We start from the raw sequence: 18,249 nt of genomic DNA, 5'->3' as shown, positions 1-18,249 counted from the left end.
TCTCTCTCTGGACTGCCATTCACGGTTTCCCCCTTCTCCACTTAGTACCGAGCCACTGCCCTGCCGGCCTTCAAGTACTACGTGACCTGTGCGTGCCTCATATTCTTCTGCATCTTTATCGTGCAGATCCTCGTATCGCCGAAGTAAGTGCATGTGTTCTCCTCTGGGGTTCTCACCTGGGGCACCTTCCCGCTGGCCCAGGTATACTTGAGGGTGTGAGAAGATGGTCATTTCTAAAAGAAGGGTTGTGCAACATGTCGCAGTGAGGGTGGAAGGGGTGGTACCTCAGGATCTGTGAAGTTAAATGGCCCCTGTGTGTCATGTTCAGTTAGAGAAACATTGGCTTTTCAAAGTGGACATGTGGATTCACCTTACAGAGTTTTAGAAAAATAAACATAACCTACCTTTGATTTCCATATTACTTCGATGTCCTGTCTGAAAAATGTAGCCCAGTAAACTTTACCAAAAAGGGCAAAATTGCCAGATGTTGTTTCTAATATACAAATAACATCATTGTATATCGAAAGGACAAAACCTGCTCTGGCCACACTTTGCCCACCCATGCATTCTGATTTTACATTCTTCTTCATAAAGTCCACTCTCTGCCCCTATTTCTGACTGTTACAGTTCACTGTCCAACTTGTCTTTCCCAGGACAAACCTGGTACAGATAGGAGAAACTGGGTGAACTGAATTTCACACATCCACACTTTGGGGTGGACGCCTCCTGGTTCCAACTATTGGAGAAAATCTAGTCACCTGGTGATTCCTGGCTTGTCTTTCTCTCACCTTTTTAATGAGTGCAGTGTAAGCCAATTGACTTTCTTTAAACAGATTTTTCTCATTCTACAGTCTAAAAGAAAAGGAAAACAAAACTGTCTCTTGCTAATTAGGGATACAGAAGTGAATTTTAAGATAAATTTTCTCTCCTCTTATCATCTACTTTGTAGAGGCCAAAGCAACCATTTTTAATGTAGCATAATTTGGAGCATTTGCATTTAACTTCAGGGGCACAGCCAGCATTTGTGGGAAACTTGAATTTCTAAGGCTGGGTTACATTTTTGTCTCATGAAATGCAGAGCAAACTAGAAATAAATGGTCTGTCCTTCCCCCATACTCCAAACGATATTCTTCTGGGCACTAAGCCAATTCAAAGGCTTTATATAACTAGAACAAATCAAATTATTATTCATATATGTATAATCCAAAGCTATTTGACCCCTTTTAGGAAGGGGTTCTCACTAGAGTTCCTGTTATCCCATAAATTTGCATTAAATTGTATATGCAAATTTGAGCTCTTCTAAGACTTCAATGAAATTTACCAATGTTAACTTACCAGTTTTTTTTTATTTTTAAGAAGGTTAACAAATTAAGCTCTAAGTGCCAGGCCGGTGCCACATGATACAGGAGAGAAACAATCATCCTGGCATGCACAAGGCTTATAGACTGGGCATTAGAAAGTTATATGAATTGTACAGGGTAAAGGGATCCTTGGTATTACTCTTAAGTAGATAAATTTCTTCATTTTTCTCTATCTTCCTATTGGGTGAGTATTTTTATATTTTCTAGATCATAATTAAGACAGTTTATCACCCACCGGGAAGAGTTGGGAGAGAGGAAAGTAATATCAAAAGAGACCAGCTTCCAGGGAACAAGAAGAACACTTAATGGCATTATATTTTGAAAAGAACATCAAGGAGATCTCTGTTCTGTCTTTCCTTTTTGTTTCTTGTCCCTTCTGTTGCATTGTTAATTTATGAGGACCCATAAATATGTTGTTTATTTATGACAGTTCATTCTCTCAGGCATCATCACCAGTTTTTGTGTTTTTCTTGAGCAGTAAGTTAGATTTCGAGCATGAACATTGTGAAATCTGTGCTGGCCGCATTTCCCTCTTGGCGTTGGTAGTTAGAAAGTTCAGAGGAAGGCCTGCGGGCTCTTCTAAGAGAGTTGAGATCTGCATTTGTGTGTGTGTGAAAGAACTTGTTGAATGATTTATCACAGGGAAGGGGCACATTAAAATTAGCCAAAGGAAGATACACATAGGGGTCCAAATGCAGAGCTTCTGGCTGTTCTCTCTCAGGGGAGCATTGGGGAGGTGACTTTCTCCCACCCACTATGTGTGGCAGTGCCCACCAAGTATTGTCAACCAGGGAAGCCTGCCCAAGCCTTTAGTGTCCAGAATTTTTATCGAAGCTCAATCATGTACTGCCCATGTGGTTGACTGTTGGTCTCCAGCCTCCTCCTAATGTTGGGCTGATGTCTTTAGTCTTCAGTTTCTTCAGAGGTTGAGAACCGCACTTCCTGTACCAGCTTTATATTATGTTATGTTATATTATATTAGTCTTTTTTCTTCACTTATCTTTGATGTTGACATCCTCACTTTTCTTTTTAAAAATATTCTTGCTATGAAATACTTTAAAACATACAGAAAAGTACAGAGCATAAAAATGATAAACATGGATGTGCATAAAATCCATATTTCACAAATGTTAATCTAATGTTATATTTACTGTAGATGTGTTTCTATGCTCTTGGGGCCATTATTGTTTGGGTATGCTTCCTATAAATAGCATCTATTTTTATTTATTTTTTAATTTATTCAACCTGATATCTTTCTCTATATTAATGTGGTTTATTTTATTTGTATTTTGATTTTTTTATTGATGTATATAGACCCACTTTACCTCTTATGTTTCTACATTCCACATATTCTTCTTTTAATGACTGCCAGTAAAATTTTAACAGATATTTTTAATTTAATAAATTCTAAAGTTAATCATTATGTATAATTATTTCTCAGCATTTTAATTTCAGATGGTAATTCTATTCAATTTTTATTTAGATTTACCCATATTTTTACCAACGTTTTGTTCATCAATGCTTTTTCAAATAATTTCTTTCTTTATTTTCCTTGTTACTGATGTATATTATTTATTAGTTCCTTTATTGAGGGTCTGTGAATAGCAACATCTCCTACTTTTTATTTGTATTAAAATATCTTTATCTGTTTTATTTAACATTTGTACTTGAATAATAGTTTAACTGGTTATAAAATACCAAATTAGCTCTTATTTTCTCTTAATATTATGATGATATTATTACTTTGCAGTTAAGCTTCTAGTGTTCTTAATGAAAAATTTTCTGTCAATCTTTTTATAATTCTTGCTAGGTTATCTGTCTTATCTGTCTTCCCCAGGTGCTTTTCTTTTTTCTTTTTTTTTTTGCTAGATTTCTAGATATATATTTGTTCTTCTTTACCTAAGTGACTCACCCTGGCTGGTTTGGCTCAGTGGATTGAGCATCGGCCTGCGAGCTAAGTGTCGCTGGTTCGATCTTCCAGTCAGGGCACATCAGAGAAGGAAAACTCTGATTCCAAAAAACCTCCACTGCCTTGCGGCATACCTCTTCAGGGGAAAGGCTAAGGGAGTAAACCCCGACAGAAAATCCGGAGCCGGAGTCCCTAAGGCGGTTTGACGTTGTAGTCAACACCGGCAACTCCTGCAGCGCACCTGAAGCCAAGCTGTATTGACTCCGTCTTTCCCTTGGATCCTTCAGCTGTGAAGAGAGGGGGGGTCTGCTGCATGGGCAACAGCAGACCCTCCATATCATCCTGCCCAGGCTCTGTAGCTTCAGCTTCACTGGAGAGGACACTCCAGCGTCATCGCAAGATGTCGATTTAACACGGGAGGAGACAGATACCGTGTCACTCCCGAGTCGGACTGCACAACCATTCTCGGTGGTGCAGATAGACTCTTAAGAAGCTACACCATCGTCTCTCGAGACGGACGGCTGCCAACAACCTAAGTGACTAGTTGTGATTTTTTTCCATCTGAGAATTCATATTTTTAGTTCATTCTTAACAATTATCTGCCTCATCGCCTTACCTATTTCTTCTCCTAGCCTTAATCTGATCTTTCCTCCTGGAACTTTTATTAGTTGTATACAGTGCTGTTCTGTTTATGCTCCAGATCTTGTAGTTTTTTCTCAAACGTCCCATTTATCTATTTCTTTATGCTTCATTCTGGTGTATTCCTCACCTACACTGAGTTTGTAACTTCAGTGATTACTTTTTTATATATAAAAAGTTTATTTGGTCCTTTTTAAAATCTGAAATTTTAAAATTCTACATTTTGCTTATGGATGTCATTTTTTCTTTTCCATTATTAGCAGATTCTATATGTATTGTATAAAAATAAAACTTGCTTCATTCTGTTATTTATGCATTTTAAATATGTGAGTTCTGCCATTTAGTCTATCTGTTGACTCTCTCGTGGTGGTATGTCTCCTTGTGTTTTATGTGATTTTAACAGTGAGTTCATCAACACCAAGGGTTTTAGTCCATGGCAAGCTCATGTGTTCTGAGTTGTGAAGGCATCACTATGATATCGTTTTCAGCGTTTCTCTGCCAGGTACTTCTGGGGTTCACTAGTTTTGTTAAATTCTTAGGTCAAGGTATGAACTAAATAGGTCGTGTAAATTTGATTAACCCCTTAGCAGGCAGCAGGATGTACGTATCTTGGTTTTCAAAGATCACTCTTTCTACTCGTAGCCCTACACAGAGAGTCAGCTTCCCTGAAAATTACCAGGCTGGTAGAGTTTTGATATTTTCTGTTTTCTGATGGACAGCATTTTATGGCTCTTGATTTTATTCAAAAACTCAATTCCAATTTCCCAGTGATAATATGCCTGGGAGTATAGCGTACCTTGTGTAAACATTAAATCTTATACTCATGCCATTTCTCAGCCTCTGGTTCCATTTAGCTTCAATGCATATCACTGTTTTGCTTGTCAGTTCTCTCTGTGTACCTAGTGCCTTCTCTTCCTAGCTTATGAACTCAGCTATTTTAAATAATAATTTTGTTATATTCTATGAAACATTTTCATTAGAATAAAGGTACTTCTCACTTCTGCTGACATACACTGACTTTTTAAAAATGTGTTGAATTATAGTTTTGTTTCATTCTGTTTGTTTTCTTTTTGGTAAACTGCCTCATTATATTTTTTAAACATGAGAGAAATGAATACATGAGTGAGTAAATGAATCAATGAATGACTAACTAGTTGTAGAGGAACTTGTGACCTTGAAAGGACCAGTACGGGGAAGTGTTTTCTTGAAAGAGGGTCTTACATCATCCCTATTTGACTCATGGTTTTTAAATCAGGCTGTAGTCTCAGAACTTTAATAGCTGCTCTTATTACTTGGATCCTCTTTTTGGAGTTGTTCTCTCACTTCTGTGTGCCTTATGCTATAGCTTTATCAGAAACTACCTTCAAAGACCAAACATGATCAAGCATAAATTATTTTTGCACTTTTTAATAGTTTCATTCATATTGTCTGCCAAACTAAATAATGGTACACCAGGCATGCACATTTGTTAAAATAAAGATTATTTTTTCCAATAAAGTTTAGTTAAATATGTGTTTTAATTAGTTCAAGTTAAATTAAGAATAACGATATTTTACTTAAGGAAAATTAATAGCCAAATTATCCTAAATATCTTAGAACTTTTATTTCTGCTTAGATTCTTTAATACTCATTTCATTGCTCATTTTAATACTCAATACTTATTAATTCTATAATATCCATTTCAAAAGAGATACTTTTATTTTGTTTTTATCTCTGAAAAGGAAAAACAAATAGGAGAAAGTTTCATGATAGAATCATGCATGCTTATTGAAAACAGACTTGGTTTCCTAAATACAAATTGTGGAGAATAACTATTGTGGAGGTAGTTTGCTTTGACAGGCAAGCAAACTGGTGGGCCCAAACATTGGCTACCATGAAAGTATATGAGTTCCTCCCTGTGTACCTTGATGCAGTAGATGAGAATCTTAGGGAAAAACAGAAAGGGGAAGGAAGGAAGGAAGGAAGGAAGGAAGGAAGGAAGGAAGGAAGGAAGGAAGGAAGGAAGGGAAGGAGGAAGGAAGGGAGGAAGGAAAAAGAAAAGAGAAAAAGAAAGAAGTAAGATAATTCTCACTGTCCAAGGTTTACATGGACCATATAGATTTTACTGACATGAACAACATTCAGCTTTGGGTTCAGGTCATCTGAAAGTAAGGAAATGCCTCACAATGATTAGCTTGAATGTAAGTTAGAAGACAGTTCCTTCTTCATAGTCAAAGACCAAAGGTGCAGGATGGGGCACTCTGTCCCTCAGATTCCTTAGCTTCCTCCAGCACACCACTCTTCTTTCCCTTGACTGTGCTCCTTATCTTCATTCTCTAAGATGTCTGCATTCACTTTCTGAGCAACAAGATAAAGGAACAGACCCAGAAGCAGAGGGCAAAAAGCATTCATAACTTCCATCTGTTGGGGAAACCTCCCAGAAGCTACCTCATGACTGTGTAGTTTATGACCCATATCTGAGATCTTAGTCACATGCTGGAACCTAGCTGCATAAGAGGCTGGAATATGTAGTTTTTAATCTGTATAACAGGGTTTGTATCTAAAAATTCTATCATGGAATAAAGTGGAAAAGTGGAATTCATGTTTTCTTTCCAGAAATTAAATCTGATTTTTGTTACAGTTAGTCGTATGTCACTGGCACAGTAATATGTGAAGAGTAATAGCTGTATCTATTGGTAGTATCTGCTTAGAAGGTTACACTGCCAGTTTTCTATTTTAGCCTGTAAATGCTGCCCTCAAGACTGTAAAGGAGGAAAGAGGAAGGACATCTCTAAAATCAGAGAAGGAAAACTCTGACTCCAAAAAACCTCCGCTGCCTTGCGGCATACCTCTTCAGGGGAAAGGCTAAGGGAGTAAACCCCGACAGAAAATCCGGAGTCGGAGTCCCTAAGGCGGTTTGACGTTGTAGTCAACACCGGCAACTCCTGCGGCGCACCTGAAGCCAAGCTGTATTGACTTTGTCTTTCCCTTGGACCCTTCAGCTGCGAAGAGAGGGGGGGTCTGCTGCATGGGCAACAGCAGACCCTCCATATCACCCTGCCCAGGCTCTGTAGCTTCAGTTTCACTTGAGAGGACACTCCAGCGTCATCGCAAGATGTCGACTCAACACGGGAGGAGACAGATACCGGTTATAAGATCATCCGATTGGCGAAGGAAACGAGTGCCAGGGGTCTCCTCTGACGGTGGGAGAGGTCATCGCACCTCACTGGACAGCTACCGTCTCGCCATGGCTCGCCTGCCCCACTGGGTGCGTGGGGATCAGAGAGGCGCCTCTCGAAAAGTGGGCCACAAAACACCCGCACCAGTTAATTCCAAGCAAACAACAAGAAAGAAGCCTCCGGCTCTTCGCCTCGCTAGCTGGAACATCAGGACCATATGCCCCGGACTTACTGCAGACCCTCCGTGGATCAAGGGTGCCAGGAAAACCGCTGTCATCGATAGGGAACTGGCACGACTAAACATCGACATTGCGGCTCTACAGGAGACCGGTTGGCCAACAACGGAACTATCAGAGAAACCAACTACACCTTCTACTGGCAAGGGAAGTCTCCGGACCAACCAAGACAGCACGGTGTTGGGTTCGCTGTGAAGAACACGCTTGTTAACTCCACAGAGCCACCCACAGGAGGCACAGAGAGATTACTTACCCTCCGATTGTCAACAACTTTCGGCCCAGTCAGCATTCTTAGCGCGTACGCCCCAACCCTCTGCGCCACCATCGAAGAGAAAGAACAGTTCTATCATGCACTGGACGAAGCGTTATCCAAGATCCCCAGAAATAACGCTCTCTATCTCCTTGGAGACTTCAACGCAAGAGTAGGAGCCGACCACATGGCCTGGCCCACCTGCCTTGGAAACTTTGGGAGAGGAAAGATCAATGAGAATGGTCAGCGACTGCTTGAGCTTTCGTGTCACCACGGCCTGTGCGTGACAAACACATTCTTCAAGTGCAAAGAGATCCACCAGGTGTCATGGAGGCACCCCCGCTCCCGTCATTGGCACCAGCTTGACCTCGTCATCACCAGAAGAACGGATATTGGCAGCACCCTCCTCACCCGCAGCTACCACAGTGCAGACTGCGACACGGACCATGCCCTCGTGGTAAGCAAGGTGCGCATAATGCCGAAGAGGTTGCACCACTCCAAGATAAAGGGTCGCCCACGCATCAACACCAGTTGTGCCAGCAACCCAGTTAAGACCCAGCAATTCATCAACAAGATGGAAGATGCACTCGGCGAGGGAGTGGCGGCAGATGACATTATCGAATCCAATTGGCCACGTCTCCGCGACGCCATATACAACTCCGCCATTATTGCTTACGGGAAGAAAGAGCGGAAGAACGCTGACTGGTACGAGGCTCACTGGGAAGAAATGGAACCCGTGATCGAGGCTAAGAGGAAAGCCCTACTGGCTTACAAGGTCACGCCCACTCCCAGTACACTTCAAGCTCTACGGGCTGCCAGGAACAAAGTCCAGAAGACCGCCCGCCACTGTGCCAACACCTATTGGCTAAACCTGTGCAGAAGCATTCAGGAAGCCACCGATATAGGCAACGCACGAGGAATGTATGAGGGTATCAAGAAGGCAACAGGCCCAATCCCCTCCAAGATCGCCCCCCTTAAGTCCAAGACAGGTGAGGTCATCACTGACCAGGAACAGCAAATGCGGCGGTGGACCGAGCACTACCTCGAGCTGTACGCAACGAAGAACACCGTAACAGACACTGCTCTTAAAGCCATCCCAGACATACCAGTCATGGAGGAGCTAGACACCCCACCTACTGCGGCAGAGCTCGGCAAAGCCATCGACCGCCTTGCTTGCGGGAAAGCACCAGGAAGCGACGGAATCCCTCCAGAAATCCTAAAGAGCGGGAAACCAGTCCTGCTACAGCCGCTCCACCATCTACTCTGTCTCTGCTGGAAGGAGGGTTACATCCCCCAGGATATGAGAGACGCCAACATTATCACCATGTACAAGAACAAAGGAGACCGCAGCGACTGCAACAACTACCGGGGCATCTCTCTCCTCAGCGTCGTCGGCAAAGTATTCGCCCGGGTCGCTCTTGCCCGCCTGCAGACCCTTGCTTCCCGCGTCTACCCAGAGTCCCAGTGTGGCTTCAGAGCTGGCCGCTCAACAGTGGACATGATCTTCTCCCTACGCCAGCTGCAGGAGAAGTGTCACGAGCAGCATAAACCACTCTACCTCGCCTTTATTGACCTCACGAAGGCGTTTGATCTGGTCAGTCGAAGCGGACTCTTCAGCTTGCTACGGAAGATTGGCTGTCCACCACATCTGCTTGCTGTGGTCATGTCCTTTCACGACAACATGCACAGCACGGTGTCCTACAACGGCGCAACCTCTGAGGCCTTCCCAGTCAGCAGCGGAGTAAAGCAGGGCTGCGTCCTCGCGCCTACGCTGTTCGGAATCTTCTTCTCCATGCTCCTCCAATACGCCTTTAAGGACTGCAGCGAGGGTGTCTTCATTCACACCAGATCCGATGGCAAGCTCTACAACCTGGCCCGTCTACGAGCCAAGACCAAAGTCAAAGAGGTGCTCATCCGTGAGATGCTCTTCACCGACGACGCAGCTTTGACATCACACTCCGAAGAGGGACTCCAGCAGCTAGTCACTTGTCTTTCCCACGCATGCAAAGAGTTCGGACTAGCCATCAGCCTGACGAAGACGAATGTTATGGCTCAAGGCACGGGGACTCCCCCATGCATCACCATCGACGGATACACCCTGGAGGTTGTCAACGACTTCACTTACCTCGGGTCCACCATCTCGAGCTCTCTGTCAGTCGACTTGGAGGTCAACCGGAGAATCGCCAGGGCAGCCACAGTTATGGCCAGACTGAACCGGCGAGCGTGGAACAATTCCAGCCTCACTGAGAAAACCATACTGCACATCTACCAAGCCTGCGTACTCAGCACTCTCCTCTATGGCAGCGAGACGTGGACCACCTACGCAAGGCACGAAAGGAAACTCAACAGCTTCCACATGAGGTGCCTGCGACGCGTCCTGCATGTCACCTGGCAGGATAAGGTCCCCAACACCGAGGTGCTGAAGCGAGCCAATATGAGCAGTTTGCATGCAGTTCTTAGCGAGAGACGCCTCAGGTGGCTCGGCCATGTCAAAAGAATGGATGCAGGCCGTATCCCCAAAGACCTCCTCTACGGCGGGCTAGCAGAAGGCAAGAGGATGACAGGGCGCCCAAAACTGCGGTTCAAAGACATCTGCAAAAAGGACATGACACAATGCTCCATCAATCTCAACACATGGGAAGTTCAAGCAGACGACCGCCTAGCCTGGAGGCTCGCGGTCAGGCAAGGTACGTCACGCGCGGAGGCTGCACGCAACGAGGAGGCGGTCCAGAAAAGATCGAGGCGGAAGCAGCGTCAACAGCAGCAACAACAGCCATCTGCCTTCACCTGTAACAAGTGCGGCAGGGATTGTCACTCCCGAGTCGGACTGCACAGCCATTCTCGGTGGTGCAGATAGACTCTCGGGAAGCTACGCCATCGTCTCTCGAGACGGACGGCTGCCGACGACGGAATAGCTGTTAAAGGGAGCTGAGCATTTTTCTCAATGAAACAGGCCAGCATATCTTTACTTTGTATCTAGGGTTATATTCTGAGCATTGGTAATAGAAATAGAAGTTTATACATGTATTTAATCAATCATTTCTGGGATCATTCAACCATTATTTAATAAACTACATTATACCAAGCCTAGTTAGAGATGCTGGGAAAAGAAAAGTAACCCCAAAAGCCCCATTGTCATATAACACATTCTGTTAGGAAACACAACAATCATGTTGTAAAAAAATGCATATATATTTGATAATCCAGTGGTGCTAAGCTTTAAGAAAAATAAAACAGATTAAGACACTGCAGAGTGATGGAAGATGGTATTTGAGATGAGGGCGGTATGGGAAAGGCAACACTGATTATGTGGCACTGAAGCAGAAGCCTGAATGAATTGAAGTGAAAATTATGTGGACATCTGGCAGAAGAACATTCTTGATGGTAGAAGTCATGGCTATGTTCAGGGACCAGCAAGGGGTCAGGGTGGCAGGAAGCAGAGCAAGCCAGGAGAGAGTGCTGGAAGATGGGATCAGAGCAGTGTGAGGGACAGGTCATGTTGTCCCTCAGGGGCTACTAGAAGAACATGGATTTCATGCTGAGCGTGATGGGAAGTCCTGGAAGATTCTTAGCTGAAGACGTGATCTGGTTAAACTTAAAAGTGTTATTCTTGCTGCTCTGGAGGAGGGTGGGGGTGGAAATAAGAAGGCCAGGTGAGATGATGGCCTGCCCTAGAGTTAGCAGTACAGGCAATAAAAAGTGGTCAAATTCTGGATATATTATGATGAGTGATGTACACAGGTCTTGCTCCTGGATGAGATATGAACAGTAAGAGAAAGTTAAGTTCTGTGGCGTTTGTCTTGCAGGGCAGCAGGGGCTGCCCTGGACAACTGGGAAAATGGGTTTGCTGTTTACTGAGAGGGAGACTCCTGTAGTAGGAAAAGGCTGGAGAGGGGGTGGAATCAAGGACTCAGGTCTGGACATCAAAGACATGTGTGTGCTCATAATTCCTTTTCTCTTTCCGATATCACAGGACCTTCAAGTGGCCAGAAAACCTCACAACTATTAAGTCTATTATAGAAAAAGGCTACTCTAATCTGTAGTGGCAAAGCATATTTAAATGCCTTTTCTCCTTTACACCTGCTAGTCTGCTTTTTGTTTTTTGTAGTATTTCTTTTTATTTTTTTGTTTTTTTTTAACCAAATTCCCCTTAGTTTGAAGTTATGTCCCCTATCGCTTCAAAAAGAGAGAGATAAAGGGAGGGATTTTTTATTATTTCATACTTACACTTAAAAGTTTTCTTCTCTCAGTTCCCATCTTCCTTGCTAAATGCCACATAACTGGTGTGCACAGAGCATGATGAGGGATCCGCATCACTACCTGGGGGAGGAGACATGAGGGCACAGAGGGAAAAGGGCCATGACCATCATCACACTAAATAGAACTCCAGAGAAAGACCTCATTATTTACCGATTGAAATGGTTTATACCTAATGTAACATTTAAACTTTTGGGGGGGGAGGGTGGGGGTGTATTTCTGCTTGTTTCTTTCTCAGTAAACATGTTTCTTAATCCTTGTCAGGACCATCTTTAAGCAATAAACTCACTGTGAAAAACCAGAAAGGAGAGAGGACCTAGTCCTGAATCAGCCTTTTCCATTTACTGTACCAATACACTTCATTAAAGTACCTAAGTCAAAACTCCTCACTAAAAAGTTGTATTTTTTTTTTTTTTTGCTTCATGACAGGGATGAGTCAAGTTTGCTTTTCAGTAAGTACATAAATCAATTATGCTTTGTGTTAAAAAGAAACAGCTTTGCAACCAGAACATTGATTAAAATTGATTATGTTACATAAACATCATGGTACACTTAATGGGCTTGAACATGCTTTTGATAGAACAGGCAGGATAAATGGTTATAATTAAGAGCTTTTGACCAACCATTTCTTTGCTTCATAGTAGTTCTTGTTCCTTGAGATGAAGATTATATCCCTCTGAACAAGAGGATCCATGCTCTGTGGACTGCAACACCAGACAGGCTCAGGTTGAGCACATCAGCGAGAGTTTGAGCCAGTCTAGGTCTGAATCTCAGATTGTGACAACATGCCCTAAATGCAAGATCATATCATCTACAAATAGAGATACTTTAACTTATTCCTTTCTAATCTGATGCCTTTATTTCATTTTCCTGCCTACTTTCCCTGGCTAGCTCCTCTAGTGTAGTGTTCAATAGAAGTAACCACAGCACACATGTATTTTTGGAACATTGGCCAAACTATCACATATACTAGGCCATAAAAGTAGCTCAACAAATTGGAAGATATTTTTATCTTTTCAATATTTACTTTAATCTTTTCATGGTAAAATTATATAGTTTTGGATAACCTAGTCAAATAAGAAATCACAAGAGAAATTAGAAAGTGTTTTTATATCAAAATATAACATCATAATATGTGGGCTGTAACTTAAAGCAGCCATTCAGAGAAGAATTTGTATATTTCAAATGCTCATATTAGAAAATGAAATGGTCAAAACAAAAAAACCTGTTTCCAACTTAGGAAGCCAGGAAAAGATGAGCAAATCAAGAAAGTAGAAGGGAAGTCTTACTAAAGAAGGGGAAAAAATCAGTAAAGTAGAAATCAACCAATACAGAAAATAGTAAAGACAAAAGTTGACTTTTTGAAAAAGTGTAAATATTTCTAAAACATTAGCAAAACTGATCAAGAGAGAAAAATAGATAATCACAAAGCACCCAATCTAATAATATAAGGAATAAACGGGGATCTACTACATAGTCTACAAAAATTAACAGGATAAATATGGAGTATTATAACTTACTCAAGCCAAGGAGATGTAAAAGTCAGATGAAATGGAAAAAATTATTGAAAAGACAGCCTATCAAACCTGATACATAATAGAATACAAAATTTAAATGGGTGTGATTATATCAAATTTGATTTTTTAAATCTACACACACACACATACAAAAAGTTTCACATCCAGATGATTTCTGTGTGAACTCTACCAAACATTTTAAGAAAATAAGGTGGAAGGAATGGGTCAAATATTAATAAATTTCATAATTGTTAATGAATAAAAATTTTCTGTTCATGGAAAGAAGCTCGAAGATTGAGGCCACAAACCAAAGGCCACCTCTGTTGTATGTATAGGAGAGCAAGCTAAAATGAAAAGAGAAAGTTTGGAAATAAAGATGGAAGATATCTATTCTGGGAAATAATTTATAGAAAAAAATTTCAGTAAAATAAATTTCTGACAATACAGAATTCAAATGCAAGGCATTCAATGCAAAAAGACCTATTCTGGTATAATCACTAAGAAAGTTTTAACAGCCCTACATCTTTGTGCACACTAGCATCATTTTGAGGAAAATAAAGAGGAACTATTAAAATGTTCAGATATATTGACAAATTCACTATCCTATTTGGAAATCTAAATACATTCTAAAATTGAGTTAATAAGTCAGCCCATTGTGGAATCTGACTAACTCTTCAGGCTCTGTAAACAGATATTTGGAGAACATGCTTTGTTCCCAGAAAAAAAAATACATGTGATTTTCAGAAAACCACAAACCATCATACAAGTAGAACATATTTATCACAGTTTAGAAGAAAAATGAAATGTCAAAATATAAATAATAACCACAATCTCTGATCAAATCTGTTGAAATTAGAAATAACAAGAGCAGACCAAAAATAATCTCTTTGTAGATTTATAAATTAGACTTCTGAATTACCCTTATATTAAAAGGAAATGAAAATTGCAATTATAGGCCTTTTAGAAAAGAATGACAGTGAGTAGCTACAAATCAAAGGTGTGGGATTTGGCTAAAGCAGTAATTGTTGGAATATTTATGTGCTTAAATGCATTTATTGGGCAATATAAAATATTGGCAATAAGTAACAATCAAGAAAAAGAACAGGAGACTTCCAGCCAAGATGGAAGCATAGACAGACATGTTGCATCTCCCTCCACAACTAAGAAGGAATACAACTACTGCAACACCAGAAATAACCAGAAGTTCCAGAAAATAAATGGAAGTCCAATGTATGAAGTTATAAAGAAGTGGTGCTTATCCAGACAGGTAGGAGGGGCAAAGCCGGGGCAGAAAGATCAAGCTGTCCTGTCAGCAGCAGCAGTGGTGATGGCAGCAGGACAGCAGTAAGCACAGACACCCATATTTAAGGGGAGGCAAGAAGTGCCTGGGGAACACCCTCAGCTGCAGACCAGGACTGTCAGCTTGCTATTCCAAAGCTGGGGAAAGCAGACCTCCATTACCTTGGACTGTGAGGCCCAGAGTGGGTGAGGATGGAAGAGAAGGCTCCCGGTCTCTCAGCAGAGAGTGAATGACAGGAACCCAACTTGGATCCCCACCCCCATAGAAAATGCCACAGCATGGTGAGAAGGATCACCCAGTTGTGACGAGTGCACAAGCCTCCACCCCCTATAGCATAGGAGGTGTGACAGTCCTACCCAGGAAGCAAAGGTAAATACAAAACTGTCAGGATGGCACAGATCATGATAGAGATCCCAGTGATGCAGCTGACAAGACAGCAAATATCTAATCTAATGAACCAGCAGATAGATAATCTTTGTAAGGCTTAGATCAGAGCTTTGGTTATAAAAATGCTTAGAGACATAACAGCAGATCTTAAACAAGATGGGGAAGGAATGAAGGCTAGTCCTGCTGAAATGAACAAAAACACATATGAAACTAGTGATGAGGGAAAGAAAACCAGGGATCAAATCAAGCAATCAGAACATAGGGAGGGAAAAAACAGTCAACCAGTGCAGAAAGAGGAAACGAAAAGTGATAAAAATGAGAAGAGGCTCAGAAACTTATCGGATAGCCATAAGTGGGCCAACATCCGAATCACAGGTATGCCAGAAGATGAAGACAAACTAGAAATGGAAAAATTATGTGAAAAAATAATGAAGCAGAACTTCCCTAACTTTGGGAAGGAAATAGACTTACAGGTCCCGGATGCACAGAGAGTTTCAAAAAATCTGGACCCAAGGAGAACCACACCAAGACACATTAGAATCAAAATGTCAAAAATTAAGGCTCAAGAGAGAATCTTAAAAGCAGCAAGAGAGAAGAAGAGAATTATGTACAAAGGGGTCCCAATAAGACTATCAGCTGATATCTCAAAAGAAACTCTGTGCAAGAAGGGACTGGCAAGAAATATTCAAAGTAATGAAAAGAAAACACCTACAACCACAATTACTCTATCTAGCAAAGCTGTCATTCAGAATATAAGGGCAGAGAACGTGCTTCCAGGACAAACTAAAACTGAAGGAGTTCATCAGATCCAAACCACTGTTATATGAAATGTTAAAGGGACTTGTTTAGGAGAAAGAGGATGAAAACTATGAACATTAAAATGAAAACTGTTTCACAACAACCAACAAAAGAAGCTAGGGAACCGAAACAAAGGCAAACTAAGTAGGCAATGAGAGTGGGAAAAGAATGATAGAGATGGGGAATCTTATGGGGGAAGGTCGGCAGGGAGGGGGAAGGGGGAAAAGGGAGGGAGATGATACAGGAATTAAGAAGCATAGTAGGAGGGAGTGGAGTAGACAGGAAGATGTTGAGAAGAACTATATGCACAAACAATGGGCATGGACTAAGGTGGGGGGGACAACTGGAAGGAGGGGTGTCGCTGGGTGGAGGGGAACAAAGGGAAAAGAAATTGGGACAACTGTAAGCACAATTAATAATGCATATTTTTTAAAAAAACAATATGAGTAAAGAAGGAAGAAATTTTTTAAGTTATCAGAAACTAATAATACAGAAAACTATCAGAAAGCACAGACTTTAGTAATAACCCAAAACCTTTGAGAAAATCAAAACCATGCAAAGTTTCAAAAGCCTGATTTAAAGATAAAAATTATAAAAATAACATTAAGTACAAGAAGGAATTACTTAAAATATGGAGACTTTTAAAATTTTAAGAGAATATTATAGAATATTTTACATTTGAACATTAAATAAAATGGATAACATTCTAGGAAAATTATAAGGTTGAGTTAAGAAATAGAACTAGCAAACATGGCAGAAATGTGGCATATCCACTTCTAACCCTAAGTAAGGAATACATTTCTGGATGTAAATGTCAACCACACCACTTAACAGAGATGTAGCTTTGGGCAAGTCTCTCAGTTTCTCTGGCTTTCCATTTCTCTTTGGTAAAATGAGGTGAAAATATGAACTACTCTCCAAGATTTTCATGAGGAGTAGATGAACTATACATACAAAGGCTTCAGACCAGTGCTTGGCATGTAGTGAATGCTCTGTGTTAGCTTGTGTCATTGTATCATCATGTCATTGCCATTACCTCATCCCATGGCTTTACAGTTGAGATTTTCCAAACTTTCAATAAGAGATTACTCATTTGTTATTAAAGAGTTTCAGACCTAAGGAAAAGAAATAATGTTTCTGAACTCAGCCTTATAAGGTTGACCTTACCTTGACATTCAAGAGGAAGCAGGTGAACACAGGGTCAAACAAAACCCATCAGAGATTATTTTGTAAGAATAAAATGAGCCTGGCTGCTGTGGCTCAGTGGACTGAGCGTTGGCCTACGAACCAAGTATCACTGGTTCAATTCCCAGGCAGGGCACATGCCTGGGTTGCACACCAGGTCCCCAGCTGGGGGCATGTGAGAGGCAACCACACATTGATGTTTCCCTCTCTTTCTCCCTCCCTTAACCCCACTCTGAAAATAAATAAATACAATCTAAATAATAATAATAATAAATAAATAAAAGCTAAGAGTAGAAAATATATTTTTTAAAAGAAGAATAAAATAGATGAGAAGATGGCAAACAAAAACTTAGAAGATGACTTACTGTGTCCCTCTTCAGTGACAGGATAGCAAGAGCCCTCCATACCTCTGAGGTGTGGACCACCTCACTCTCCCCTCCCTCCACACTGTCTGGCTAAGCAGGAGGCTCCGAGTGTGTGTGTTGGGGAGATGATGAGGCTGGGGCAAGTGCTGGTAGCGGGGCCTTTTTGGCCTCTGACCAGGGTCTAAGGACTGTATTGATATCTTAAGGAAGAATATTCTAGAAGGTAAGGAAACATACAGTGCTTATCTCTATTAGACTATAAGCAGCCAAAATATGGGTGACATCTTACTCATCTTTGTATTATTACAGCCTAACATAGGCCTGGTGCATGAGACAAGTTGACAATCTAGGTGTATCTGGTGTATAACCACCCTCCTAGCAGCGACTTATTCATCGGCAGCCGTCCGTCTCAAGAGACGATGGCGTAGCTTCTTGAGAGTCTATCTGCACCGCCGAGAATGGCTGTGCAGTCCGGCTCGGGAGTGACAATCCCTGCCGCACTTGTTACAGGTGAAGGCAGATGGCTGTTGTTGCTGCTGTTGACGCTGCTTCCGCCTCGATCTTTTCTGGACCGCCTCCTTGTTGCGCGCAGCCTCTGCGCGTGAGGTGTTCATCCGTGAGCAGCGACTTATTATTACTCATATATGAGAACAAATGACATTAGCCGGCCAGGCATTTGAAAGCACTGTGAATCAGTCTAGGAGGTAATTCAGTGCCCAGCACATCACTGAGTCACAACAAGTATTGATTTGAAGTCAAGTTTTTGTAGATTTTGCCTGGTGTGTAATCCTCTCTTAGAGTAGGAATCCGAGTGTGTGGGCTGCATGGGACCTTCCCACCATGATGGCATTGAAGGAGGGTGGTGTTACTCAGTTCACTGATTTCTT

At 41.6% G+C, this 18,249-nt stretch overlaps 1 protein-coding gene across 1 annotated transcript in view; it reads left to right on the top strand.

The window, feature by feature from the left end:
* Positions 1-18,249, top strand: part of ADCY2 (adenylate cyclase 2) — a 378,366-nt gene that overhangs the window by 288,493 nt on the left and 71,624 nt on the right. The window contains exon 14 of the mRNA XM_090276238.1: positions 46-143. Within this exon, the coding sequence (XP_090132364.1) occupies positions 46-143 (98 nt within the window). The remainder of the gene's footprint in view (positions 1-45; positions 144-18,249) is intronic.

Source organism: Furipterus horrens, unplaced genomic scaffold (assembly GCF_987537825.1).
Source record: "Furipterus horrens unplaced genomic scaffold, mFurHor1.1.pri manual_scaffold_5, whole genome shotgun sequence".
NCBI classification, from domain to species: Eukaryota; Metazoa; Chordata; class Mammalia; order Chiroptera; family Furipteridae; genus Furipterus; species Furipterus horrens.
This window is presented reverse-complemented; position numbering and strand designations above follow the sequence as displayed.